Source organism: Taudactylus pleione, unplaced genomic scaffold, assembly GCF_031769625.1.
Source record: "Taudactylus pleione unplaced genomic scaffold, aTauple2 ptg000178l, whole genome shotgun sequence".
Lineage (NCBI taxonomy): Eukaryota > Metazoa > Chordata > Amphibia > Anura > Myobatrachidae > Taudactylus > Taudactylus pleione.
Window position 1 is genome coordinate 6919930 of NW_028284580.1, and position 27720 is coordinate 6947649.

General features: G+C 41.4%; 1 protein-coding gene across 1 annotated transcript in view; it reads right to left on the reverse strand.

Moving 5' to 3' along the window:
- The window catches only part of LOC148520046 (janus kinase and microtubule-interacting protein 2), a 138832-nt gene that overhangs the window by 4078 nt on the left and 107034 nt on the right, over window positions 1–27720 (reverse strand). Inside the window, exons 18-22 of the mRNA XM_088475779.1 lie at window positions 22043–22111; window positions 20676–20753; window positions 19448–19651; window positions 10443–10508; window positions 849–922 (exon numbers count right to left, since the gene is read on the reverse strand). Coding sequence (XP_088331905.1) covers window positions 872–922; window positions 10443–10508; window positions 19448–19651; window positions 20676–20753; window positions 22043–22111 — 468 coding nt within the window. The 3' untranslated portion in view covers window positions 849–871. The remainder of the gene's footprint in view (window positions 1–848; window positions 923–10442; window positions 10509–19447; window positions 19652–20675; window positions 20754–22042; window positions 22112–27720) is intronic.

The following is a 27720-nucleotide window of genomic DNA, read 5'->3' on the forward strand; positions in this document are numbered from 1 at the left end:
AACTCTAATCTGGTCTTCCTGTTTTTGAGGCTCACCAATGGTTTACATCTTGTGGTGAACCCTCTATATTCACTCTTGTGAAGTCTTCTCTTGATTGTTGACTTTGACACATATACACCTACCTCCTGGAGAGTGTTCTTGATTTGGCCAACTGTTGGGAAGGGGTTTTTCTTCACCAGGAAAATAATTCTTCTGTCATCCACCACTGTTGTTTTCCGTGGTTTTCCGGGTCTTTTGGTGTTGCTGAGCTCTCCGATGCGTTCTTTCTTTTTAAGAATGTTCCAAACGTTGATTTGGCCACACCTAATGTTTTTGCTATCTCTCTGATGGGTTTGATTTGATTTTTCAGCCTAATGATGGCTTGCTTCACTGATAGTGACAGCTCTTCGGATCACATATTGGGAGTCGACAGCAACTGATTCCAAATGCAAATGTCACACCTAGAATCAACTCCAGACCTTTTACCTGCTTAATTGATAATGAAATAATGAGGGAATAGCCCACACCTGTCCATGAAATAGCTTTTGAGTTGATAGTCCCATTACTTTTGGCCCCTTAAAAAGTGGGAGGCACATATAGAAACCGTTGTAATTCCTACACCGTTCACCTGATTTAGATGGTAATTACCCTCAAATTAAATGTGAAAGTCTGCAGGTAAAGCCCATCTTGTTTGTTTCATTTCAAAGCCATTGTGGTGGTGAATAGAGGCCAAAATATGAAAATTCTGTCAATGTCCCAATATTTATGCACCTGACTGTATATATATGTGTGTGTGTGTGTGTGTGTGTGTGTGTGTGTGTGTATGAGATGTTGAATATATGAAAGGAAGGAGAGGGAGTAGCTCTTACCTGATCAAGAGGCAACATTAATGTCAAGGCCAAAGAATGAAGGCGAGAGAAAAGAACAAGAATAGAAAGAGAAACTGCAGAGGAAAAAGGAAGTATTTAGTCAAATGGAAATGTATTCATGCCAATAACTAAGAGAAAGAACCTAAACATTGACTCTCCCAGACAGATTCATGGAACATGTTACTTACTAAAAGTACAAGGTCTGAAGTTTGTTAAAGCTCCAATAACTAAAGTACTTACAGTATTGATCTACACATAGGCCCGTGTTCAATTTGAGGCGAAAAGTCCAGACTTTTCGCCTGCTGAACTTTTCACCTCCTTCGCCTGTTTTCCAGGCGGAAAATTATCGCACACGTGCCCGCTATTCCCCGTATTCAATTCCAAAGTAGGCGAAATCGAGAAGAGGCGAAACTTGGATCGGCGAAAAAATACGGGAATTTTCGGGAAATAATTGTAGGACCCCCTAAAGATGTCCAGACCTCGGGGATCACTATGGGTACCCCCATTTTTGCCTGCAGAAGAAAGTCGATTTTTTAAATAGATGCGGCAGGTGGTTATTTTTCCCGACATTGAAGAAGTGATACAGAAGAGCACTTAGGTTTTTTTTTTTAGTTTTTAAAGTGGTCCCATCAAATTTGGTGTACATGAAAATGGGGCTAAGCATATTTTTAAGACCCTAAAGGTAATTTTTTAAATTCTTCAAAAATACACCTGCCACTACTCTGCGCAATGAAAAAAACACCTGCCACATACTTGGGGACCCCACTAGAATCAATTTTGTTAGTTTGGCATTTTGTTTTTCACTTTATTTTTTTTCACCCCAAAATTTGAAATCATTTTTTTGGGGTGTCCCGATTTTTTTTTTTTGCCACATTTTGTTTTAAGGGGGCATTCCCAAGGGTGCAGGCTATGTTTTTTAAGCCTGCACCCCTAGACCCCAAATCTGCACTTTTTTTCACCTGTTATATGTAATTGAAAAATTATCCCTGTTTTTTTTAAATGACCTTTCACCCCATTTATGAAAAAAAAAAAAAAAAACGAGAATTTTCGGGAAATATGCCTGGGACCCCCCTAAAGATGTCCAGACATGGGGAATCTCTATGGGTACCCCCATTTTTGCCTGCTGAAGGAAGTCGGGGTTTGTAATAGCACCACAAGGTGCAATTTTGTGGCCATGAAGAAGTGGTAAAGAATAGCACTTAGGAATAGTTATTTTCCCCAAAAAAATAATCTATCAACTTTGGGGTACATGAAAATGGGGGTAAGCACTTTTTAAAGTCCCTAAAGTTATTTTTACAAATCTGCAAAATTGCACCTGCCGCTTGTCCCCACAATGAAGACAACACCTGCCGCATACATGGGGACCCGACCTGAATTAATTTAGATAGTTTGGCACTTTGTTCCCCCTTTTTTTACCCCCAAAATTAAACATAATTTTTTTGGGGTGTCCCGATTATTTTTAAACTTTTTTTGACGCAGTTTACCTTTAGGGGACTGTCTTAAGGCTGCATGGGGGTTCCCGCAATGTTGTACCCCAATTCTGCACTTTTTTTTGTCTGCTATTCATAGGCGAAATTTTTTCGCCTATTACATTGCATTGACTTTCCGCCTAGGCGAAAAATCTTCCAAATTAAATACGGGGGAAACTCAAAACGGTCGAAAAATATGTCATCGGCGAAAAAGTATCGCGGAAACGGACTTTTCGCCTCATACGGCCCATAGTTTGCATTACTATTGCCACACATTCATATACCATTTGTGTAATAATGTCTACATGGTAGGAACCCTGTAACAGCACTTCACCAGTCATTTGGCATTGACTTACATTACAAAAGTTTCTCTATTGAAAACAGTAATGGTAGATTAATAGAATTACATTTACCCACTCATTATTTATACATGGAATTTGGTACACAATTTACTGAAGTAGAGCCGACCAGCCAGTGCCTCACCCTCAATACCCATACATTTCCGTCCTGTGTGCTGCTTAAAATAATGTGGTCATGGATTTGTTCCCGAGCAACACTGTATTGGTGTGAAGTTTGTATGTCCTTCACATTTTTACATTGCCTGGTTTCCTCACACTACCCACACTGACCGGTTACACAGCTTCTGTCAGACGTTAACTGTAGTGTGTGTTTGAGAGTTTGTGTGTCTGTTTGAGAGTTTGTGAGGCGTCACAACTATTTTCAGGGCGTACCCTTGCCTACAACTGTGATTCCATATGCAGTAAATATGGTTTCAAAGTCTCAGTTCCGGAGGCCATTCTGCATGACAATAAGGTTACTCAAAAAAAGTCTAATGCATCTTTGTATGTAGTCGCCTGGATTTGATAAGCTGCCAGTGGGCAATACAAATCCACATTTGCATATATTCTTCCTCCATAGGGGACACAGGCTTTACTTTGGGTATAGGTTAAAGTCTGGGTACCACATAGTTAATACTTGTAATCCATCAGCTTCAGTTTTAATTTGGTGCCTGCAGCAGCGGCACAGCTGTAGACTTTACTTTTATTTTTTAATTATTTTTTACATGAGTAGGCAGTTCTGGGCGTCCTGCATCACCACCAGACATCTGGGCAGCGAGGTGCCACAGTGTAGGTGGCCATTTGCTTTGGGGTCCATGCCAGAAGGGGGAGGTAGGCTCTCCCTGTTAGCTCCTCCCCTGCCCCTGGGCGCTATCCCTCAAGAGGCATTCCGTCCCAGGGTCACTCCTCTCTCCCCTCCTTCAGAGAAGCTGGGCAGCCATTTTCATAGTGCCTGCTAGTGCAGCTTGCCTCCGGAGAGTGCTGGCTCCTGGTCTCCCTGTATTCGCCACCGTGATAGGCACTTCCAGGTTTCTAAGTGCATCCTCCAGCCCAGTTTTTTTCCACAGGTCCTCCTTTGGATCAGGAAAGAGAAGGAGCCTGGAGGGAGTCATTCGCTCTCTACTGGTCTCCAAGGTTATTGTTCCAGTTCTCTCGTCTCAGTGGGCCACGGGCTTCTATGGTGCAGAAGCCAAACAATTCCTTCAGGCTGATTATCAACCTGAAGTCTCTCAGCAGGTACTTGAGAATTCCAAAGTTCCACATGGATTCGCTTTGCTCCATTATACTAGCTTTGGAGCCGGGGGACTTCATGGCCTCCTTAGACATCCAGGGTGCCTATTTGTAGGTCCCCATTCGTCTCAGTCATGAGCGATTGCTCAGGTTTGCTGAAATCTGAATATTTCCCTATCTGGATGACTTACTTCTCTTTGCTCAATCTCTGAAGGTCCTCAGGGCGCACATTCGGGACATGCTGTACCTTCTCAAGACCCACAAAAGGGTTTTCAATTGGAAGAAATTCTCACTGACTCTGTCTCAGGAGATGGTGCATCTGGGGGCCTTGCTGGACTCCAGGGTTCAGCTGGTGTTTCTCCTGGCAAATAAAGTTCGGGACTTACAGGCCAAAATTTGTTTATTTCTGCATCATCACCAGGTGTCAATACACTCATGCATGCAGATCCCAGGCTCTCTGGTCTCCACCTTCGACATGGTGTAATATGCCCAGTTTCATTACTGGTCCTCTGCAGTTAGAGACTCTGGCCTGGTGGAACAGATCCCATCTGCAGCTCAGGTCTCAAATGGCAGTGTATTATTCCCTCTTGTGGACCGGGTCCTCCTTACCACTGACACAAGTCTTCGGGGGTGGGGCGCGGTAACCTGTCATCAGAATTTTCAAGGTCAGTGACTGACGTAGGAGAGCCAGCTACTGATCAACGTTCTGGAGGTCCGAGCCGTTTACAAAGCTTTCTGCCTAGCTCTGCCTCTCCTTCAGCGTCGTCCAGTCCAGGTACAGTCCAACAACGTGATGGCTGTTGTCTGCATAAACCAATAGGGCGGCACTGGCAGTTAGGGTGTGATGAGGGAGGTAAGTATCATTCTCCTTTGGGCAGAGCGACATCTTCTGTCTCTGTTGGCAGTCTACATTCCTGGAGTTCAGAATTGGGAAGCAGATTTCCTAAGCCGCCAGAACATTAAGGCAAATGGACTTACATGCAGACGTCTTTCAACTCCTGGTTCTTTGTTGGGGCTTGCCGGACATCGACATGATGGTGTCCCAGAACAATCACCAGCTTCCAAGGTACTGCTCTCGCACCAGAGATCCAGGGGCTTTTCTGGTGGACACCTTGGAGGTTCAGTGGACCTTCCTGCTCTTGTACATCTTCCCTCCAAACTCTCTGATTCCACGGGTCCTCCTCAAGTTAAAGTTGAAGGGCGGCACGGTGGTCCTAGAGGTGCTCGATTGGCTACAAAGGGTTTGGTACATGGATCTTCAGGGTCTCTCTGACGATGCTCCTCTGCGTCTTCCACTGCAGCCAGATCTTCTGTCTCAGGGCCCGTGTTTCCATCCAGGTCTGGCCCGTTTTGCTTTGACGAAGTGGCTCTTGAGACATCTGTCCTGAGAACCCCTTGTTCTCCAGGTTGGTTATTAATACTATGCTCAATGCCTGTAAGCCTTCTTTGACTAGAATTTACTATCGGGTCTGGAGGACTTATTTTGAGTGGTGTCCGGCTAGAAATTTTAACCCCAGGTCATTCCGACTCTCTGAAGTTCTTTCTTTTTTGCAGACGGGGCTGGATTTGGGTCTCCGCCTTGCTTCACTGAAGGTACAGGTTTCAGCTCTCTCTGTACTCTTCCAGAGACAGATTGCGCTTTTACCTGATGTTCGGACTTTCCTACAGAGTGTCCTTCATGTACAACCTCCATTTGTACCTCCAGTGGCTTCTTGGAATTTGTGTTTGGTTCTTAGGGCTCTTCAGTCTTCACCTTTTGAGCCTTTAGACACAGTGGACATTTGTTAGCTTACCTGGAAGACTGTCTTCCTTCTTGCCATAGCTTCTGCCCAGCGCGTGTCGGATTTGAGTGCATTGTCCTATCGCTCTTCATTTCTGATCTTTCGCCAGAACAGGGCTGTTCTTCGAACACAATTAGGCTACCTTCCTAATGTTGTTTCCAGGTTCCACATCAATCAAGAGATTGTGGTCCCTTCTTTACAGGTTCTGGATTCTACACCGGAGGAGGTCTCTTTGGATGTTGGGTGGGCCCTCCGGATTTATGTGGGCAGGACAAAGGATCTTAGTAGGACAGATGCTCTCTTTGTCTTGTATGTTTTTCACAATAGGGCTGGCCAGCTACTAAGCAATCTTTGGCCAGATGGATTTGTTTGACAATTTGCCACGCTTATGCTGCAGCGTACCTTCTGACACCATCTGTGGTGATGGCTCATTCTACCTGGTCAGTGGGAATGTGGGCAGTGCGTCGTGGTGCCTCTGTGGAGTAGCTGTGTAAAGCGTCCATGTGGTCCTCTGCCCATACGTTTCTGAAGTCCTATTCCTTTGATACCTTCACCTCCCCTGATGCGGCTTTTGGGTGAAGAGTTCTCGGTGCAGCCCAGTAACATTCCTTCCCTTAGGGGGTTAGCTTTGGGATGTCCCAGCATAAGGCCTGTGTCCCCTATGGTGAAAGATGAAAAGGAGATTCATGTGCTTACCTGTTAAATCCTTTTCTTCTATTCCATAGGGGACACGGGGCGCCCACCCTGACGTACTTGGTTTGCAAAGCTTTGTTCTGCTTCTAGTTCTCCTGCTCACATCTGCTGTGCATTTGGACCTGACTGCGTGCCAATCTTTCTTCTCCTCCTACTCGCTCCTTGCCTTAGGCTTGCTACTTTAACTGAAGTGGCTGGGGGCGGGTTTTTTTTTGGGGGGGTGTTCCTGGGCTTAATGGATTACAAGCATATTAACTATGTGGTGCCCAGACTCCAACCGACCAACCTATACCCAGCCGGCTTCCCGGCTGCTTTATCCCGGCGTGGGATAAATGAACTGTGGCTATATCTAGACGCCTGTCATTTACCCAACGCCAGAAGACCGGTGCCCGGCATCCCTTTGATCGGTTAGGTTTAGGGTACTGGGGGGGGGACTTAGGGTTTGGCACACCTCCGGGAGGGTTAGGGTTAGGCTAGGGGAAGGGGGGGTTAGAGTTAGGCACCCCTGGGGGAGGTTAGGGTTAGGCACACCCCTGGGGGACTTAGGTTTAGGCAGCGGGGAAGGGGGGGTTAGGCACTTAGAGGGGGGAATTAGGGTCAGGCACTTAGGGGGGAGGTTAGGGTTAGGCACCCCTAAGGAGGGTTAGGGTTAGGGGGTTAGGTTAGTTTATACTTACCTTAGGGACGATCGGGATTCCAGCTCTGTCGGGCTTCCGCTGCCGGGCTCTGCTGATCTGTCGGGCTGCCGCTGCTGGGAATCGAACGGCTGTCCATGCGGCAGCCGGGATTCCATAACGATTCCAAGCACATAAATCTCCTTTTTACAAAGCCGCTCAGTACAAACTTGCAGCTGCGGTATCATTAGCGCACATCTCTGAATCAGGCTCTTACTACCATATGTTGATGCGAAAATGATTTTACTCAACGAACGTACGCAAATGTTATTATTAGTATCGACACTTGCAGCAGTCACATGCTAGGTGCAAGAAATCCATCAGAAACAGGCTGCCAGTCCCCCTATGCATGGAGAACAGCTGGAGATACACCCCATGACACTCCCATGAGACACATCACTTGTGAGTTGGTGCCTAGTGTCACGTAAAGCAAAATCCAGCAGAGATCCGTCTGACTCAGAACTGATTGTAGGTACGCATATATGCGTAAGTTTGCTTCTGTGCATGTGCTGTACGGGAAAGATCGCTATTTGCTTCTGTGAGGAGAGATCTGACCAACTTAGAATCAGACCCAATGTCTGCACTAGAGGAATTGGAGTTATCAATTAGAATCCCCTTTAGAATGTAAGCTCTCACGAGCAGGGCCCTCTTCCCTCATGTTCTTCTCCTTCACTTACTGCTACTTTAATTTACAACAGCACCTAACCCTTGGTTTCTGACGCCATGCTGCTTATTTAGGTGTTATGCAGCAATGTATAAATCGTGTATTTGTCCTGCATTGTTTGTACTGTTAATAACTGTTTTTCTTGTGTGCTCATTTGTCTATGTACTTATCTTGTGTGCTCATTTGTTTATGTACAGTGTAAGGCACTGTGGAACCCTTGTGGTGCCATATAAATAAAGGATAATAATAATCATTAATGTCGAAGTTCATGTAGTAGACATTAGAAGACGTATTCACTCTTGTATGTTTTGCTAATAAACTGTATTGTGCAAATTATTTTTCTTTTTCTTTCACTTTTCTTGCCAATTTAGGTGGCAGTATTCGTCATGATTTTTTAATTTTCTAGACAAGAATAATTAAAAGCGCCAATGTTATTAGGCTTCCTATACACATAAATATGTGGAGGTATTGGTAAGAAAATGTGTGTAGATTTTTATCTTTTTCTCCAAAATTGCACTATGAATTGCCTATAGATGTACTGGTCATATGACAATTGTTTGGGGAAAAATACCTAATATTGTATAACTTACCATATGGCAACATTTCTACCACTCGTAGTTTAATACATGTATCTCTACAAATAGTGGGCCTGATTCAGAGCTGGACGCTCTGACAGAGCATAGCTGTGGGTGACCACTCACAGCTATAGCGAGCGGCCATGATGATGGTCGCGATGGTCAAGACCATCGGGCTTGCGATGAGACCCTTGTGGTAGGGTCTTGTTGCCGCAAGCCCCAGAGAGCTTTCGGCTCTAACAGAGCCAAAAGCTCTCCCACTGACATCACTTGTGATGTCAGTGGGGCCGGCCCCAGATGGTAGGCGTTGCCATAGGAACGCCTCCGTCTTGGCAGTCACGCCCCCGGCCCGCCCACCAAAGGGGGTGTGCTGTCACTCAACATCGACAGCACATCCCCTTTGGTACGAGACCCGGAGCGACGGAGTGCCCTTCGTTATCCGGGTCTCACGCATGCGCATGACGGAGCTGGCTCCGTCGTGCGCATGCGCACTGGCCTACCATCGACCCGGTTGCGAGCGCACAGTGCTTGCGACCGGGTCTGAATCAGGCCCTGTGCACTTAGGCACAATATAACATTACAAATTACACTAATAAAAGAGGAAACATCTTGTTTGAATGTGCTGTAGCTATGAAATACTGTAAGTTGCTATAAATCAATGCATAGGACCAATCCCCTGTTAAAGCTGAGGTTTAATTCTTTAACATAAATCACTCTGAGAACCTGCGGAAGACACATTTTTCCTTTGAGTTGTTACTCAAGTTAGTATTAATGATTTACAGGTTGCTGATTGCCATGAACTTACAATGGCACCACAGTGACACCATGGGGGCAATCCAATTAGGTGCGAGTTGGCTTGTGTGAGCAATTCTTACAGCAAACTTGCACTGTGAAGTGCAGTTGCAAACCAATTCCAAACTTGCATTTTTTTTCAGAGGAAAACCAAGTTTTTTGTGCGCACCCCATGAGGGAGTGTAAAGCCAGCGAAAATCGTTTTTTCAAGGTAAAAATGTGAGGACACACTGCAGAACCTTTTAGACACCCCCCATCCCCCCACAAAGGCATTTGGAAGTTTTCAATTAGCTTAATTTGCCCAAAAATTACTTGTCATATTTGGATGTTTCAAAAAAATGGCCCCAAATTACCCCAAAATTTACTTTTTAGTTTAGGCACCACAAATTTAATGAAAGTATTTTTAGCTGAAAAATAATTGCTTTTTTATAATTAATTAACTTTTTTTAATTCAAAGTGGCCTCAAATTACCACAAAATTACTTTTTTTTTTCTATTTTTTTTTGCAATTTTTGTTTAATTAGTTTGTGATTAAATGAAAAAAGTTTGCTTTTTATATTTTTTTTTGCTTTTTTAATAAAATACACATAGCCATTTGACACCATTTAAAAAAACTCCAGTACTTTCCTTATGCCCACTAACAGCCTTCTGTATGATTTTGCTAATGAAGTTGTCACTTTTTGGGGGTCCATGATGGTTTCCCCACTTTTTCATGTGATTCTTCAAAGTCGTAGGTTATAGAAAATTTAAACACCCTTGCCGTGAGTAGCACAAATAGGCATTTCCCATTGGATCTTGCATTTCATGCGATGTTTGTGAGTTTCCTAAAACAAACTTGAACCTAATTGGATTGACCCCCATATGTGATGTAGTGAGCCATCAAGCGAACACCCTTCTGCTCAACTGACAACACCCTCTGGCTCCCTCTGCCCTCACATGACCACCACAAAGGTTTGTTTGAGTTTTCTACTGGTTGCCATCTTAAATTGTCAAGCAAATTGATTTTTCAAATTGACAACTAAGATATATGAGAAAATCCTGGAATAATAACTATAAACTTTATGTTATAAAAGTAAAAATCTATCTGATTTAAAAAACAAACAAAAATGGGATTACATCTGGGATTACAACTTTTTAAAAATCTCAGTTTTATAGATGACCTGGAGCATTGTGTGTTTGGACCTGTCAACACCTCCAAAACTAATGATGTTAAATATAGCATGCAGATCACTGTAAAAAGCATATTTCTGTATGTTCACATAACTAAAATGCAATATACTGACAGTTCATCCGAAGTACTTTAGTCATAACCACACATTTCTTTAAAAAAAAGAAAAAAAACTTTGTAAGGATAAAATAAAATAACTTATTCAACCAACCTTTTCCTCTAAATCTTTAATCTGTCTCTTCTGAATATCTGTTTTATCTTCCAGATCTCGTATCCTCTGAAATTAAACAGAAAATAAAAATTGTTGAAATCAGCAGAGCTGTAAATATTAGACATGAATTTAGAAGTCCTAACCTTGTTTGTCTACAGTGCACCAATACTATACAGTAGGGTCAATCCAATTGTCCACGATGATCTTGCGGGTGCGACTCCTCGTGGTAAAAGCCGCACTTTACAGCAGCCCGAACTTGCACAAAAGTGCTCCCAGCCCAATTGTGCGAATTCGGGCTCAGAGCAAGCCGCAAGGGGTGTGAGTTCAGGTGCCGTTGCCGGCAGGGGCGTTTTTAGAGAGGAGGGAGCCCGTGTGCAGATTCCGTGCGTGCCTCTTCCTCTCTCTGGTGGTGCCGCGGTGCTGTAGATTCTGGCTTAGTGCCAGAATCTACTGCACATGTGTGGTTCTCTGGGAAAATGGCATCCACGCCGGTTTCCCGGGGACAGCAGTACTGCGCATGCATGAGTCACTTGGAAAATGGCTGCCATCTGGATACTACGGACAGGTAAGTATAAGGCTATATGGGTGCAGGGTGTGCGCTGTGGGCCCCCTTGGACGTAGGGGTCTGTGTGCATTGCACACCCTGCACCCATTATAGATACGCCCCTGGTTGCCAGTGTTTTAACGCCGTGGCAACGGCAGCTCACACCCTTCGTGGACAATTTGATTTACACCAATGATGAGAAACATCTATTTTTTTTTAAATAGTTTTTTTTCTTTATTGAATTTTGTAAATAAAGGTACAAAAGAGAAAAAAGGGGATTGGGTAGGGGTTTATACAGAACATATCACTAATCAATACTATACATCATTAAAATTTAAAGAGCAGTGTAACGTATTGTAGCACAGCAAGTAAATGTCCATGTTACAATGGGGAAACAAGTAGTAAAGGGAGGTAAATGCTGTCTCTGGGTCCAGAATGGATATTGCATAACTCAAAGGAGAAGAATCTTCATTTATTTTAATACAAGGTGTTAGATACAGAATTGTTAATGATACAGGCTCTGCGGTCCTCAACTGCATTCCTCATGTACCCTCAGCTGGTAACTATTCTGGATTTCTTTAATCATGCACAGGTAAGTTAATCTATTTTGATGGATCAATAATTATATCACCTGCTTCCACAAACAGAAATCTTGAAAACATGACCTGCTTGGGTACTTAAGGATTGGAGTTGTAAACCATCCATAAGGCTTCTTTGATGTAATTAATGGAAAGAGGTATTCTGTTGTTTCCAGCAAGCAGCAATTATATGTTCGTTTGCATTGAATATACAGTACAGCTCAAAGTCTTTTGACATATGGGTTTTCATGCTTAGAAAAAGTACTCCAAACGCATGAAATGAAGTTATGGGATATAATCTGTAAACTAGGTATCAGCTTAATTCCATATGGAATTGATTGTGTTCAGTGAATAGTTGATACTAACAAAGTATTTGCATGTGCTTGAAGAATTACCATCTATTCATTGGACTCGATTTATGTCCATGTGTTTGGTGAATCATCACTTGTTTATGGACAAATTAACACAATTTTTAATGAAACCCAGTATAAGATTATTGATAATTTTAGTTGTTGCATGTAAATATAACTAGCTTTTATAGTGCAGTTTAGGATTAATGAATGCGTACTATACTGTTGTTAGGCTTTTTTTTTTAAATAAGTTTATGTCACTGTAGTGACAATTAATTTTAACATCAGATGTGTGGTTATTGTTTATTATATGTGTTGTTTTTTGTATATGTTTAATAAATGTTGTATAGTAACCATGCTTCTGTTTATATTGATTAATTCCTGCTCAACACTTGTAGCAAGACCTAGACAGGCATGTAAAGACCATACTTTACAAAGGGAATAGACAAATATTCTTCAGGAACGTTTACTCAATCTTGCAGAATCTTTGCCCGGACAATGCCAGCCCATAGTATCAGTAAACAGATTTGCAATACAGTGTTTCAAAACAATATAACTAGTACTGTCACAGTACTAGTTATATTGTTTTGAAATATCCTGTTTTGTGTTGTTATTTTGTTGCAGGCTATGCACTGAATGAAAGCTTTTGTACTATCAAAACACTTCAGGACATTGTATTTCCTTTATTATCATACACACAAAGGGGTATATTTACTAAAGTGCGGGTTTTTAAAAGTGGAGACTTTGCCCTTAGCAATCAATCAGATTCTAGCTATTATCTTCTATAATCCTAAAACTCCAGGAATTTATACTTTACCCAAAGTGCATAAGAATCCAACTGCCCCCCCGGGAAGACCGATCATCGCAGGAACAGGAAGTTTGACAACTAATTTGTCAGAAATGATCGATCATTTCCTTCAACCATTGGTACAAGAAAGCAAATCCTATTTGAGAGATACATTGGATACAATTCAAAAATTGAAGGGTGTGGAGATTTATAAAGATATGCTTTTGATAACAGCCGATGTAGCGTCGCTTTATACCAGCATTAAACATATAGATGGCATAGACGCAGTTAGGTGGCATTTATCTCAAATGGAAATGCCATCAGACAAAATTGAGTTTATTTTGGAAGGTATAGAATTTATTTTAAATAATAATTATTTCTTTTTTGAAGGCAATTATTATCTTCAACGGGTAGGAACAGCCATGGGTACCAAGTTCGCGCCCGCCTATGCCAACCTATTCATGTCCCGTTGGGAGCATGATGCGGTATGGGCGGTGGGCACGGACTTGGTATCCTGGATGAGATTTATCGATGACATCATGTTCATATGGAAGGGAAGTGAAGTAGATTTGAAATTATTTTGTGAGAAACTAAATCAAAACGATAAAAATATTAATTTGGTTTTTGATATTAGTAAGACACAGGTTAATTTTTTAGACCTTACAATCTATTTAAAAGATAAAAGAATTCATACTAAAGGTTATATCAAACCTACTGATTCAAATAGTTATATTCCCCGGACTAGCAATCATCACCCTAACTGGTTGAAGGGAATCTCAAAGGGCCAATTTTTGTGCCTCAAAAGAAATTGTAGCGAAGAAGAACACCTTAAGACTCAGTTGATAACCATGAGTGAAAAATTCATTAAAAAAGGTTACAAACAAGACTCCATTAAAGAAGCAGAAAATGAAGCTCTGGTAATCAATAGAGAAGAAATTATAAAAAATAATAAAGATAAGAAGATAAATAAAAAGCATAAGAATACCGAGTGGGCATTTATCACAGGTTTCAGCTCAGACTATAGAAATATAGAAAAAATTATTAAGAAACACTGGGAGATTTTGTTGAAAGACCCTGTGTTAAAAGATTCCATCCCATCCAAACCACTTTTTATTTACCGCAAGGCACCCAATTTAAAAGATACCTTAGTAAGGAGTGCACTCCCTATCACAATACCAAATCCCATACGTACGAAAGGATTTCATAGATGCGGAGATTGTATGGCATGTAAGACTATTCCCTCAAAAGAAAGTAAAATCACAACATTTTGTGTAAAAGGAAAGGAATATAAAATAGACGGATTTATTACCTGCCACACAACAAATATAGTCTATATGGTTGAGTGTAGGTGTGGCCTATGTTACGTAGGACGGACATCAAGAGCTCTAAAAACAAGACTCTCAGAACATCTACGTAACATCAAAAAGGGTCTGGAGACACACACACTATCTAATCATTTTAAAAATACCCATAAATGTTCACCTAAAGATTTGGTGAAATTTATAGGGATACAGAATATAAAAAGTGACTGGAAAGATAGGGATTTAGAAGGAAACATTGCTAGGGCTGAAATGAGATGGATTTTTAAACTGGACACATTGATACCTGGAGGTTTGAATGCTGATTTTGAGTTAAAATGGTTCCTACAGTGATAATTTTTAATACATTTTATTGATTTTTATTATTTAAAAATACATTTATTATTCATGATTTTAATGAATTATTAATTTAAGTCCATATATGGAATGTTTTGCTAATAGGATATGTTTTTATATCTAATATTTTAAAAAGTATCATTCATGATTTTAATGAATTTTTTTTTGTAATATGAAGATTAGTCGATATATGTAATTTTTACCAATAGGATATGTTCTTATTTCGTATTTACACAATGCTTATTTTATGAAAGTGTTATATATCGCTAAGATGGAGCGCACACGTGGTTTGTATTGAAACCAATGCGGCTTGCGTTCCATCTCGGTGGAACGCAGAGTCGGAAGTTCCGGGGTGTGACGCACTTCTGGGAGGACTCAGTAAACATTAGGGCTCCTTCACATTCTGGAGTCCCGGTCTGCAGCACAGGAAACAAGTGGTGCGGCTTGCGTTCCACTGCTGTGGAATGCATAGCGGGACTTCCGGCATGCCACAAAATTCACTATCGGGTTTTCTGTATAGCGCCCCTATGTCAGATCACCGTTCCTGGGAGTGGCGTGGGGATCTATGGGGAAGGCCATGAAATAGTTTAATAATGGGAAGCCGTGAAAAGTATTTTATTAGTGTGAGTATCCACTTCCGGCTGCGATCACATGACCGGATTGCCTAAATCACCTTAGGGTATAAAAGATAGTCAGGGTGCACTTCTCAGGAGACCTTGAAAAAGATTTTAAAATCGAAACGCGTTGGTTAGAGGAGTTATAGTGCATCACTTGGAGATTATCTGGACTGAGGACATTACATTTACACTAAGGTACCAGGTGTTTTTTTCCTTAGAGACGTCCGGACTGTCTCTGGGATTATACACCTTTTTAACAACTATACCTGGGAGTTTCTGTGAATTGTCCCTTATCTTGGATGTCTTCCATATGAGACTGGCATATAGCCTTTTAGTTTTTGTTTTTGTATATTCAATAAATATTTACCATAACTAAGCAAGGAATAATTTTTGAAGTCTTTTTGGATAACCGGATGTAAAGAAACCTTTATATGTTGATGCTGCATCTGTTTTGAAGTGAGTTATGGTACGTGATTAACCTGTGTAAAGAAACATTTATATGATTGATCCCACTCGATTTTATGTGAGTAGGGTACGTACGTTGTGCCATATGGAATATTGGTAGAAAATCATTCATAAAGAAACCATGATATGTTTTATACCATACACAATTTATGTGAGTATGGTACGTAATTATACCTTCTGATTGAGAAGAAAAACATTGATTCTTCACTTGAACAGCTTCTGTAGAAAACTTCAATTTTTGGCAACTTGAACGATTCTACACATTTGTGTTTTTTTCTTGTGCTTCTTTTCATTTTATGTATCGAGTATTTGAAGAGGATTTATTTGAAGAAAGTGACGAGCCACAATAAGGACTATTGAAAATAAGTATATAAATAATAGGAAGCGCTCTTGAGGCACTATCTATTAATTTTCATTTGTATTATCTTCTATAATGTTCAAGATAAATGTTAAGTAGAATCTGATTGGTTGCTATGGGCAACATCTCCACTTCTAAAATCCCACACTTTAGTAAATATACCCCAAAGAGTGAGCAGTGAGCAATTTTGCTTCCGATTTTTGTTGTTTTGTACTAAGGCCCTGATTCAGACCCACTCGCGAGCAGCTGTCCGCTCGCAAGTGGGTCGATGGTCTGCACTGAGCATGCGCACGACGGAGGCAGCTCCGTCGTGCGCATGCGCCAGACGCGACGAGCGAAGGACTTTTCTTCGCTCGTTGTGTCTGATCAAAGGGGGCGTGCTGTCGATGTTGATTGACAGCACGCCCCCTTTGGTGGGCGTGCCGGGGGCGTGCCTCCCTGACGGGGGCGTTCCCAAGGGAACGCCTACCGTCAGAAGCCGGCCCACTGACATCACTAGTGATGTCAGTGGGAGTGATTTTGGCTCAGATAGAGCCAAAATCACTCCGGGCCTTGCGGTTGAAAACCTCAACCGCAGGCTCCGGCTCACAGTGGCGATGGTCACAATGGTCACGACCATCGCGGCCATCAAACTGCACGCTCGTATAGGCTGTGGGTGGTGACCCACAGCTATACGAGCGTCCAGGAGGACGCTCCATAATTATGAAGGGCGGTCCTCATTCAGAGCGTGCGCTCTGCTCAGAGTGTACGGCTCTGAATGAGGGCCTAAGTTTAAAAAATGATAAGTGGCATTTGTTGATAGTGGGGAACAATAAAGAAATCTACAGAAAACTATTTGTCAAAAGCTTTGAGAACTACTGTGTGCCATATACATTTATGGAGATGTTTTGGAATATTAGTAATAGATCTGGGGAGTAACCCAGCAAGTCTATATTAAAGAGTTTATAAATGGACAATGGACTTCTTTCCAAAGTTCATTTAGGGCATGACCAAAAAATATTGGACAGTGAACCCCCCTGTCCATAGCCCTTCCAACAGAGGTTCAAGATATGCAGGAAAAATCTCCGACACTGCACAGGGACAAGATACTAGATTTGCAATACCTTCAATTTTTTTTCTCTAATATTCATAGAAATGGAGGTTTACATGATACTAGTGCAAAGGCACGCCCATGTGTTTATGTCAAGAATCTCCCAAATATTCCACTCCCCAGTTTCTCTTCTGCACTACTATGCGGGTTCAGACAATGTCTGCCTGGGCACTATACATTTAAACCTAATAATGTGTTTGGTTTTATATTTAAACAAAACACTTTTTCTTCACAACCTCTGTCCTTTAAGCTTGTGTGGTAGTGTATACAGGGCCTGATTTAGACTTGGGAATAGAGTAAGATAGAGCAAGTAACTATGCACCTGTACAATGCATGTTGCCATGCAAGCGGTGCAAATACATACCTTGTTTTTGCATGCAGGGTAAATACTTGTTGCTTTTCCAGTCCAGTACATAAACTCATACCGATGTCGGCCACGACGATCGAAGGCGTGGGGGGGGGGGCGGGGTCAGCGGGGGTATGCTGCATTCGGCAGCATGGCATCCCCATATTGTACGGCATGTACAGCTAACTGGGGATATCGTTAACGACCTGTGGGAGCACGCATCGTTCGTCGGTAACTGGACGGTTTGAACAATAAATAGTTTAAAGATATCATTATCATTCATATCATTCAAATGAATCGTCCAGTGTGTGCGGTGCTTAAGAATCATGTATGGTCGAGATTGCAATCTCGAGTGAGTTTAACCATTTTCACCAACTCGGAAATTTACTAAAGGCAAACTCTGGAGAGATTTCTCTATTTAAACAGAAAATCTCGGGTGAGAATGCAATCTCATTTGAATACACCATCGACCAATCTCGCAAGTACTTTTCATGGAAAATATACACCTTGGCAATTTACCAAGAATCACGGGTGTAATTTGAGCAAACTTGGTCCTAAATAGAAGTTTTAAATAGACTATCCCCTTGAGCTGTGTATGTTTCTGCCTGTATTTATTGTCTAAAGCGTTACTGTGAAAAAAAAAAAATGACATGGGGTTCCCCCCCAAAAAGCATAACCAGCCCTGGGCTCCAGAGTGCTAGTTCTAAAAATACGAGGAATAAAAATGAGTAGGGTAAGCCTGGGGTGCTCAGGAGAGGGGGGAACCCTTTATTTATGTGGACCCCACCTCCCCTGAGATCCCCACCTTGTGCTGTTAATGTTTTGGCCATGGAGACCCGGTAAACAAGTCCCCTGGCTGTGGCATTACACCCTGGCTAGATTTGCGTCTGCTGCTGGTTTTAAAAATAGAGGGGACCCCACACATTTTTGTCTTATATTTTTATAACCATGATTAGCTCTTGGAGTCCAGTGCTGGTTCCAAAAATACGGGGAACTCTACTTGTTTTTTCCCATGTATTTTTAGAACCAGGACTGTCTCAGGGACACGGTGCTGGTTATGCTTTTTTGGGGGGAACCCTACGTCATTTTGTTTAACATTAACCATTTATTTATTGTTTAAACACACAAGCAGCCTGCACATATCTCAGTGATATGTGCGGGCTGCTTATTCAGGTGAGTTTGACTGCAGTCAGACTCGAGGAACTCGGCAGAGAAATCTCAATCACAAACACCATCGGAAAACACGATTTCAGCAAATCCCGATTCTTGGTAAATTTGAGTTTCATCGGGCAAAAATCACCTGAGTTTCAGTGATGCAAATCAAGTTTCTAAGCGGGCAATCTCGACAAGACAAGATTCTTAGTAAATTTACCCCTAAATCTCTGCACATGTTACATCTGCCCCACCTGCAGTGCAGCATGGTTTTACCAAGGTGCAGTTACTTGCTCTTTCTTACTCTATTCCCATATCCGAATCAGACCCATATTCTGTAAGCTCCAATGGGGCAGGGACTGATGTGAACAGTTATTCTCTGTGCAGTGCTGCAGGGTTTTGCTATATAAGCAATTGTTCTGACTGCTGACACTAACACAGAAAGATGCAAAAAAGGCTACTGTAAAGCTGGGTACACATTAGGCATAGGACAGCAGTCTAGGAACCTTTATTTACATGTATCTGCACTGTTGCTTGGGTTTTGGGATGGTGGGAATGACCCATAAGCCGGTCAGCATCAAACCACCATGATCATAATTACTAGAAGAATATATTTAGTTATTGTATACAGATAGAATGCAGTGGAAGTTGGCCCTATGGAGCTCTGCAGCAATGAGCAGTGAAGAAGGCTGCCAGCGTCATCCAGGTATGAAATGTAATGTATGTGTCAAAAGGCTTCACTGACGTATACAGATTAGCTAAAGAGATCTGTCAATTACTTGTAATCAGATCCAGAACTGTTCAAAATATGCAGCTGTTCTTGTACGTAGATAACATTAAAGGATGTAGAAGGAAAGCTGCACCTTTTCTTTAATAAGATATTATATTCATATAAAGGAGTGGTAATCCAGACATGGCAGTAAAAGGTAAGATGAATGTAATACAAAATGCATTTAGATAAAATGAAATAATTCCTCTGATGCTGGATGAATCATCAACATAAATGCAATTATAAGACTCAGAGAACTGGATCTTTCATTCATTTATCTCTATCCTGATTTACCTGGTGAGCTTGTTGGAGAAGCTCCATCCTCTCCTGCAGGATCTGACAGTCAAACTCTCTGCTTTTCCTCAACATCTGCCTCCTCAGCTTTTCCACGGCCATTCTGAGCTCATCCTGCTGCTTGTCATTCAGGAGCTCCCCAAACTTGATGGCGGTTTCTTGTTGCAGTGCATTGTACAGAGTGGCCTCCAGTTCCTGGATTCGCTGTACAACCAGATAAAGAGACTCTGAAAATCAGGTCAGCACTTAACAGTGTTTTCTGGTTACAAACTTTAGCTCTGTACATATTATTTGCCTTTTGGTGCTGTACCCATTACATTACTGAAACATTCAAGCTCAGAGCGATGTTTGCCCAACTGCGCATGCGTACGGATCGTAATACGCATGCGCGAACCAGTCAGTGCGGCCGAAAATCGTGTGCTCGCAAAATAGCGAATGCCTGCTATTTTGAGTGACAGAATGAGGCGTATGTGGGTGGTAACAGGGGAAGGTGCTTGAAAACGGGGAGTGAAGATCCGATCGCAGGCGTGCTTAAAGGTCAAAACGGGCGTTTTATGGGTGTGCATAATTAAAACAGCAGCGTCATTGACAACGTCACTGGGTTTTTTTTTAGCCAGAACTGATCGCAAAATTGTGGTAGCAAAAAGCAACCACAAGAATAGCGAGCAGCTCATACCCTGGTCGATGTACTCGATTAATCTAATAAATAGCGGACATGACGTAGGATGCGAGCGGCATGGGGGCGTAGTTTGCCAAAAAACGACAGCAAGTTTTGTTTGCTCGTTCAGACCTAGAGGCGTGAACAGACCGCAAACAGCGAACGGTTAATTTGAATAGCCACCCCTATTTTCTTGACGAGCGAGCGCAAATAGCGACCGGCTCTGAATCAGGCCCTTTGTCCAGTAGTTCCATGTCCTTAACTGGTGTCTTTTTAGCGCTACATATTGTGAAATATGAGTATGTGCTATAATACATTTTGTGCATTTGTCGAAATTTAGAATGTTTATTGTAAACCTAAAGATGATGGAAAAGAAAGTCTGGTTGTCTCAGTAAAGCTTACAGGGAAAGCCAACTAATACAATCAAAGGTGAGTAACCCCATAGTTGGGAAAATACTCACTACCACTCGCACTATAATATAAATAATAATATATTAAGAGCCTGCCCAAATATTAATGAACAATTAAAAATGTAAATAATTACGTTTGGATTTGTTTATATACACAAACCATATATGCTTGGTCCAATGCTTGTTTCCTGTAATCCAGTTCTTCTTCCAGGTACCCCTTCAGTTTACAGAACTGCTCCTAGGGAAATGAATGACTGTGCGTGAGTCTTGGCAAGTTGAATATAACAGCTGACATTTTTTTGAGGGAAAGACATAAACGGGATACATGGAAACAAAATGGACTCCTGCAACCTCAGTAAGTAATTTCAGATAAATGATAGATTTGTAATACAAATCAGACTTTCAACCTGGAGTAAAACTAGACAAAATGATCTTATGAAAAAGATAGACTTGCCCACCGAGGTTCTGGGAAAAGCCAGACCATAGTTTGGCTGGCCTACTGGCAAGCATCTGCCCAGGGACCAACCACCTTATTGAATATACTGCTGCTGTCACTGGGATCGGACCCCTGCTCTGATTGGCTCAGCTTCTTGTCTGCATGCCTAAGTTAGGATGCCCAGTTTCCAGGGTATGAATAACACTTATCTGTTTTCCAAACGGGCCCGCAAAGTCCTGAATCAGGCCAAGCAGGAACTGAGATTTAGACACGAGCAGCAGCAGGTAATCAAAGTGTAGAAACAGGTAAGAGATAGAAGCACAGTGTGCCAACTGTCCTGATTCTTGTGGGACAATCCTAAATTTTGGGAACTGTCCTGCAGTCAGGATTTTGTTCTGACTGTAGATATCGTTGGCAAGTATGGCCATATTCACACTGCCCTCTCAATCGGCCACTGCCAGCAGCACTTAACATGCTGTAGTGTCTGGTGGAGGAGGGGTAACAGTGTCATGATCACAGCAGGGAGCCTGTATCTAGTCACTCTGATGGTCTGAGAGGAGGGGAAATCTCATTGGCTCAGGAGTAAGAATGATGATATTTCTCCCTTAGGGGAGCAGATAGTAAATTTGAGCTTTATAAACCCATTTGCACCATAGACTTAATACTATGTATTATCCTAAATTAAAGCATTACTAGACTTTATAGATTACATAGCTAGGCAAATGTTGTAAATAGTGACTAGGTGCTTATAGCTTTCCAGAATTAGACAGTTTTTCACTCTTCTTTTGTTAAATTATTATTATTATTATATTATTATTATTATTAATAATAATAACAATAATAATAACAATAAAACCTTCCTCTAACTGTTCATTCTTCTGCCTATCACCACCATTTTCTGCTACTACGCCTCATCCACTTCCAATTTCTCCTGCATTCCTTATATACAAATATATTGCACACAATCAACTGTTTAATGCAAAGGGGCGCAAAGGGGGTCATCCCAGCTTTATTTACATTAGGTAAAGCATTGCTCTCAGAAACCTCCACAGGGTAATAGAAACAAGACATAAAACCTTATATTTGCTTACCATGTCACTCTCCAACTCCATCATCTTCCGATGTAGTGCAGCTTCAGTTGCTTCTATCTGTTGTATCCACTATTAAGTAACAGAACATGTGACATGATAGGTGTTAATGTGGGATATTTTTTTTTTAGTATAAACTACAGGTTATAAAACTGTGCAAACTTCATATGATCCAAATAATACTCAAAATAAAATAAAATACAGGAGGTAGTGTGAACATTAAACTGTACTGCATCAATGGGGGAATGTAATAGACTCCTATTTTTAAAAACTTGTGATATTCCGGCAAATTTCAAGTAATTGCATATAATAAAATGAGACTAGAGTTAAACATCTTGATAGGACATTACTGAATTAATTTATTATCGGTGCAAATATTTAAAAAAATAAGAGCATTATGAATAATGAAGAAACTAATATTTTTATGTTAATTGAGGCCATTTTAATTAATGATAGAAGTACATCCATACTGGCACAAGTTTCTAATATAATTGGTGCTTCTGTCATTAATTAATTAATATAGCCCCAATTACCATAAAAATATTATTGTCCGCATAATTTTAAATATTAATTTTAATAATTGCCCCTATAACAAAATCTTTAAATTATTATAGCTCATCAATATTTTTTAAAAAAAAGTTTTTGACGAGTTTGTCCTTACTTACCTGTTACAAATCAATGAAATTCGCCATTGATTTTTATACTAAACCTCAAAATTTGCCGCCTTTTACTATTCTGGTGACCTTAACCGGAAAGTCGCCAGAATCTCACCATGATTTTCGACAAATTTAAACTTGCTGAAAACACCTGCTGAAAATTCACAATCTATTAAATTCCCATCCAAATGTGTTTTCAAAGATTAATATTGAAATTCCCTGCAAAAACATTTTCACCCACTAGATGGCACCTAGACAGAACTATATATTCATGAAAAATATGCGTACTGTGCGTGTAGAATCAAATTACTGTTACTAAATTACTACTTCCCAGCACTTGCAGAAAAAAGGAACGAGGCTGTATAGCAGAGGACTGCAAGAGATTGAAAGTTACCTCCACTCAGATCACAAATGCTACACTGTAAGAAAAACAATAACTACAAAAAATGCAGCCTGTACCCTCTGTAACCAGCGAGACAGCCTGGGATGGTTTCCATCATAACAGAGAGACAACAGTATAGTAAAAACCAGCTCCAGACTGGTGCTTCTATGATTAGGAAGGTTGCAAGCAAAAATAATCTCATCCCTTCCCATGTACCAACAGCAACTGGCATTGTGCTAGGGTTCTTTTAGTTCTTGTGGAATGTGGGGCACAGGTAATTAACAAACTTCTAACCAGTGGAGAGGCAACTTTTTCACCCCATGGGTCCAAAAATAATTGTCCGCTGTTAATAAGACCCAAAATACCAAAACGGTTTAAAATAAATAAATAGTAGACACAATTTTACTTCATTAAACATAAAATATAAGCTTTATTTGTTCCTGATCCAATGTGAATTTATCTCAAAAGAAAACAAAAATGGAAACATATCCATAAAACAAAAATACTATGGCTGAGAGTAACAAGATCCCCCTTCAGTCAATAATAAACAGTTTCCCATGCTGAGTCTGACCACTTGCAATTGGCAAAGCTATTACTTCTGAGTAAAGATCAGATGTCTTTTAATCATCGGCGTTACTACTATAGGTGCAAGAGGTGCAGCTGCTATGGGGCCCATAGCTGAGCAGGGCCCATCTTCCTTCACAAAGTTATAAACCTGTTTCACCATTGGGAGGTACATAGGGGCCCTTACAAACTTCTGCTATAGGGCCTTTAAATACCTAGTTACTCCCCTGCCTTTAGCTCTGGGATGATGGTGGCAGCTGCTTGTATTGAGGTATAATGCAAAAAAAATTTTTGTATAATTATTATCTGTTTTGTTATAGTTTATTTTTGTAGGAGCTTAAATGACACTCTAGACAAAGATCAGAGACTTTATGCTAGCCCCTTTTGTTCACTGATGAGAGTACATACAGGTCATCTATACAGATGTGTCCACATACATCTATCCTCCGTGCGCTACAAGTGGCGTTACACATAACACTGTGTGACTCGGTAGCGCCAAGCATAATTTTGTGCAATTTTTTAAATTAAAATGTGCCTTATTCACAAAGTGATGTGAACAGGATGCACAGCAGCTTCTGCTGATTAAAACGATATGCGGCATGCCTATATTCTGTGTGCAACCGTGGGTGGATCTGCATGCAAAATGCTACATTACAGTGTCAGTGGCTGACACTGTAACATAGCATTTTACATGCAGATACAGCCACGGTCGCACACAGAATAATCTGCTTGTGCGTCCTATTCGCATTGCTTTGCGCATAAGATGCAATAAGAGGGAAAAAGTTGCACGAAAAGATGGTGCTACAGAGTCACTAGAAGGGCTGTTTAATGTGCAAGACGTACAGTATGTGGACACATCTGTAACTCTTTGGAACTTTGCTTATGGGAATAGTTTAAAACAATTCAATAAACTGCTAAGTAGAGATGTGCGACGATCCCCGTATTTTGGTTTTAGATAAGGATTCATTTCCATGTTTTTGGGTTTGGTTTTAGATAACCACCCCCACGTGGTTTGGTTTTGGATCTTTTTTTTTTTTTATTAAAAACAGCTAAAATTACGTAATTGTGACCTGTTAACATGCAATCCAAAACCCGAGTTCAGTTTTTAAATCCGAGTTCCGAACTGCAGGAAGATCCGCACTGGGACTCCCCAAAGTGATTCTGAACTGGGACTCTGTTCGACTCGGAACCCCTAAATTTGATTCTTGTCGGTTCTCTGAGAACCGGATCGGCACATCTCTACTGCTAAGTAACATTTATGATGTAAGTAATATGACAGCAATGCCTTCACCCTATATTAATTTAAATTTGATTTGATGAAGTAACTTGGTGATATAAATATCTTTAGGTGAATTACTTTTAGTCAGTTTGTTTTTACTTTTGTTGTTTAGTTAACTCTGGATGTTCCTACTGATGCATTCTGGGAAAGCACATACAGTAGATATACAATGTTTTTTGTTTGGTATTATGTTAGAGTATGTACTTGAAAACAGGCATCTGTACTGACATTGTAACATTTCAGATGACGTTTCTCCATACAAGTGGTCAACCAAGACACAATTAGCTCTGCTTTTTAAATTGAAAATGTCAATCAATATATTTTTCCATTTAAGAAATGTTATGTTATTACTTATATTAAATATCAAATTTCTGATTCTCACACCATTTATTTGATTGCATACTGATTACTTTCTATATAATATATGCAATAAGATTCATATATACTAGATACCTATATACATTTCAAAAGGATACATGTTGAAACCAAACACACTCTTAGAAACACTACAGTAGACAAGCTGACCACTAGGTGGTAGTTTTATAGTTCTAAAGTAGGGGAGGGTAATAAGTGGCCCCCCAGATGTTGTAAAACTACACATCCTAGAATGCCCTGCCACAGTTTTGCTATTTGGCCATGCTAAAAATGTTGCAATGCATGCTGGGATTTGTAGTTCAACAACAGCTGGAGTGCCGCTTATTACCCTGTTCAAAAGTGAAATAACCCAACTATTATTATTTGCATTTTTTATTTTGTTTGCTTCACAAAATCATCTGTGGGTAAAATACATGGCTCCACTCTTGCATTAGCTATACGGTTACCTACCTAGAAAGTATGGAAGTACTTCTTATAGTAGCAAATCCCTCTGGCACTTTGATATGCTCTAGCAGTTATACACTACATTAATGCTGAACCCCTAATAACGAAGTCTAAAAAAATTATTTGTGTTTTCAGACAGTCTTCTGGACAGATAGCTGCAGTGTTCACTAACGCCTGCGAATCAGGCCATAAAGTTTCCATTTACTCTAGGCTGGTATTTATATTAGTCTGGTCTTTATAGTGAACTTGCCAGATACACACAGTGAAATCAATGTTGTGAGTTATACAAAAATGCACCTAATCAATTTACTAGGATCCAGTTACATCACTAAAGACAGCTATGCGCTGTGCAATTATCGGCTGATCCGGCCAATAAGTGCACAGTGTGTGCCATGGCCGAGCATCAATTATCGCTCAGTCAGACATGAGAAATCTTTCAGCATGCCTGACAGATCCGATAATTGGTGCTCAAATCTGGTAGCGGATATAGGGTCTGATTCAGAAATGTACACTAACCTGATGGTTAGAGCATATCTCCGATGTTTGAGAGTCTGTGTTTGCACGTGTGCAGAAGGGGTCCTGCGACTTTGCACACAGTTCTCCCAAGCCCCTGCCTGATTGACAGACAGAAGTGTTTGGGGGTGGTGCTGGGTGGGTTACCGACTGTGTTCCTGGAAACGGGAACATGAGTTTTCATGGATGCAAACTCCCTGGCCTTGCAAGCAGCCAGGAGCCGGCCAGACTGCATAAGCTGAGGCTTACTTAGCTGGCCGATGCCGAGGAACTTTGATCGCAATTGTGCTCCCTGGCTGCGATCTTGGTCTCAGCACTGGGTTCGCAGACGCTGACAGAAGACACCTCTTCTCTTCAGACGCCTCCTGCAGTATTAGCATTTTAAATGTACAGTATAGCACAGCCACCTGTGTGCAGCTGAGCAATACTGTCCACCTCTGAATCATGCCCATAGTCACCATCAGTAACGCCAGGTAAATGGTCTGTCTATCTGTCTGACGGTGAGTTTTACTTCACAGTCTATGGCCAGCTTAAGGATTGACTTGCTAATATTCATAAATTCAAGAAGGACCAGTCCTTAGTACTGGTACCTCTATGCAAAGCTCTCAGGAATTATAGTTCAACATACAGATACTTGTTCTCCGCCTAGGGGACGTGTCCAATGTGGACTACAGCATGTCTTTATTTTAACATGTCAATACTATAATTTCAACATACTTATTTTCAGAGCCGGCCCTAGGTAATTTGGTGCCCTAGGCAAAATTTTGACTGGTGCCCCCTAGCAGATAATCCCACCAGCAATCTAAGTGTTTAAATGCGGATGTAGTTATATTGCTGGCGGATGGGATGCCAGCTGTCCATATACTGATGCAAGAACCCCTAATGTCCATACCTGGGTAAGTATGATAAAGTTTCCTCAGAATAGGGGGGGTTAGATTTAGGAGCTCCCGAGGGGTAGATTAGGGATAGGCACCCCCCGGAGTGTATCAGGGTTAGGCTACGGGGAGGGGGGGGGTTAGGGTTAGACACCACTGGGGGGAGGTAATAGGCATATTTATCAAAGGATAAATGCCCGGTCTTTACACATTATGCCGCACATTAATGCCCTTTACACATTATGCCACATAGCAATGCCCAGCCTTCACATATGCCACACATTAATGCCCGGTCTTTACACATGCCACACAGCAATGCCCAGCCTTTACACATTATGCCACACAGCAATGCCCAGCCTTTACACATTGTGCCACAGAGCAATGCCCAGCCTTTACACATTATGCCATGCAGTAATACCCCTTACAAATGATGCTGCACATTAATGCCCTTTACACATGATGCCGCACATTAATGCCCTTTAGTCCCCCCTATGCAGTGCCCCAGTAGTAGTCCCCCTATGCAGTGCCCCCAGTGGTAGCCCCCCTCTGCAGTGCCCCCAGTGGTAGTCCCCCCTCTGCAGTGCCCCCAGTGG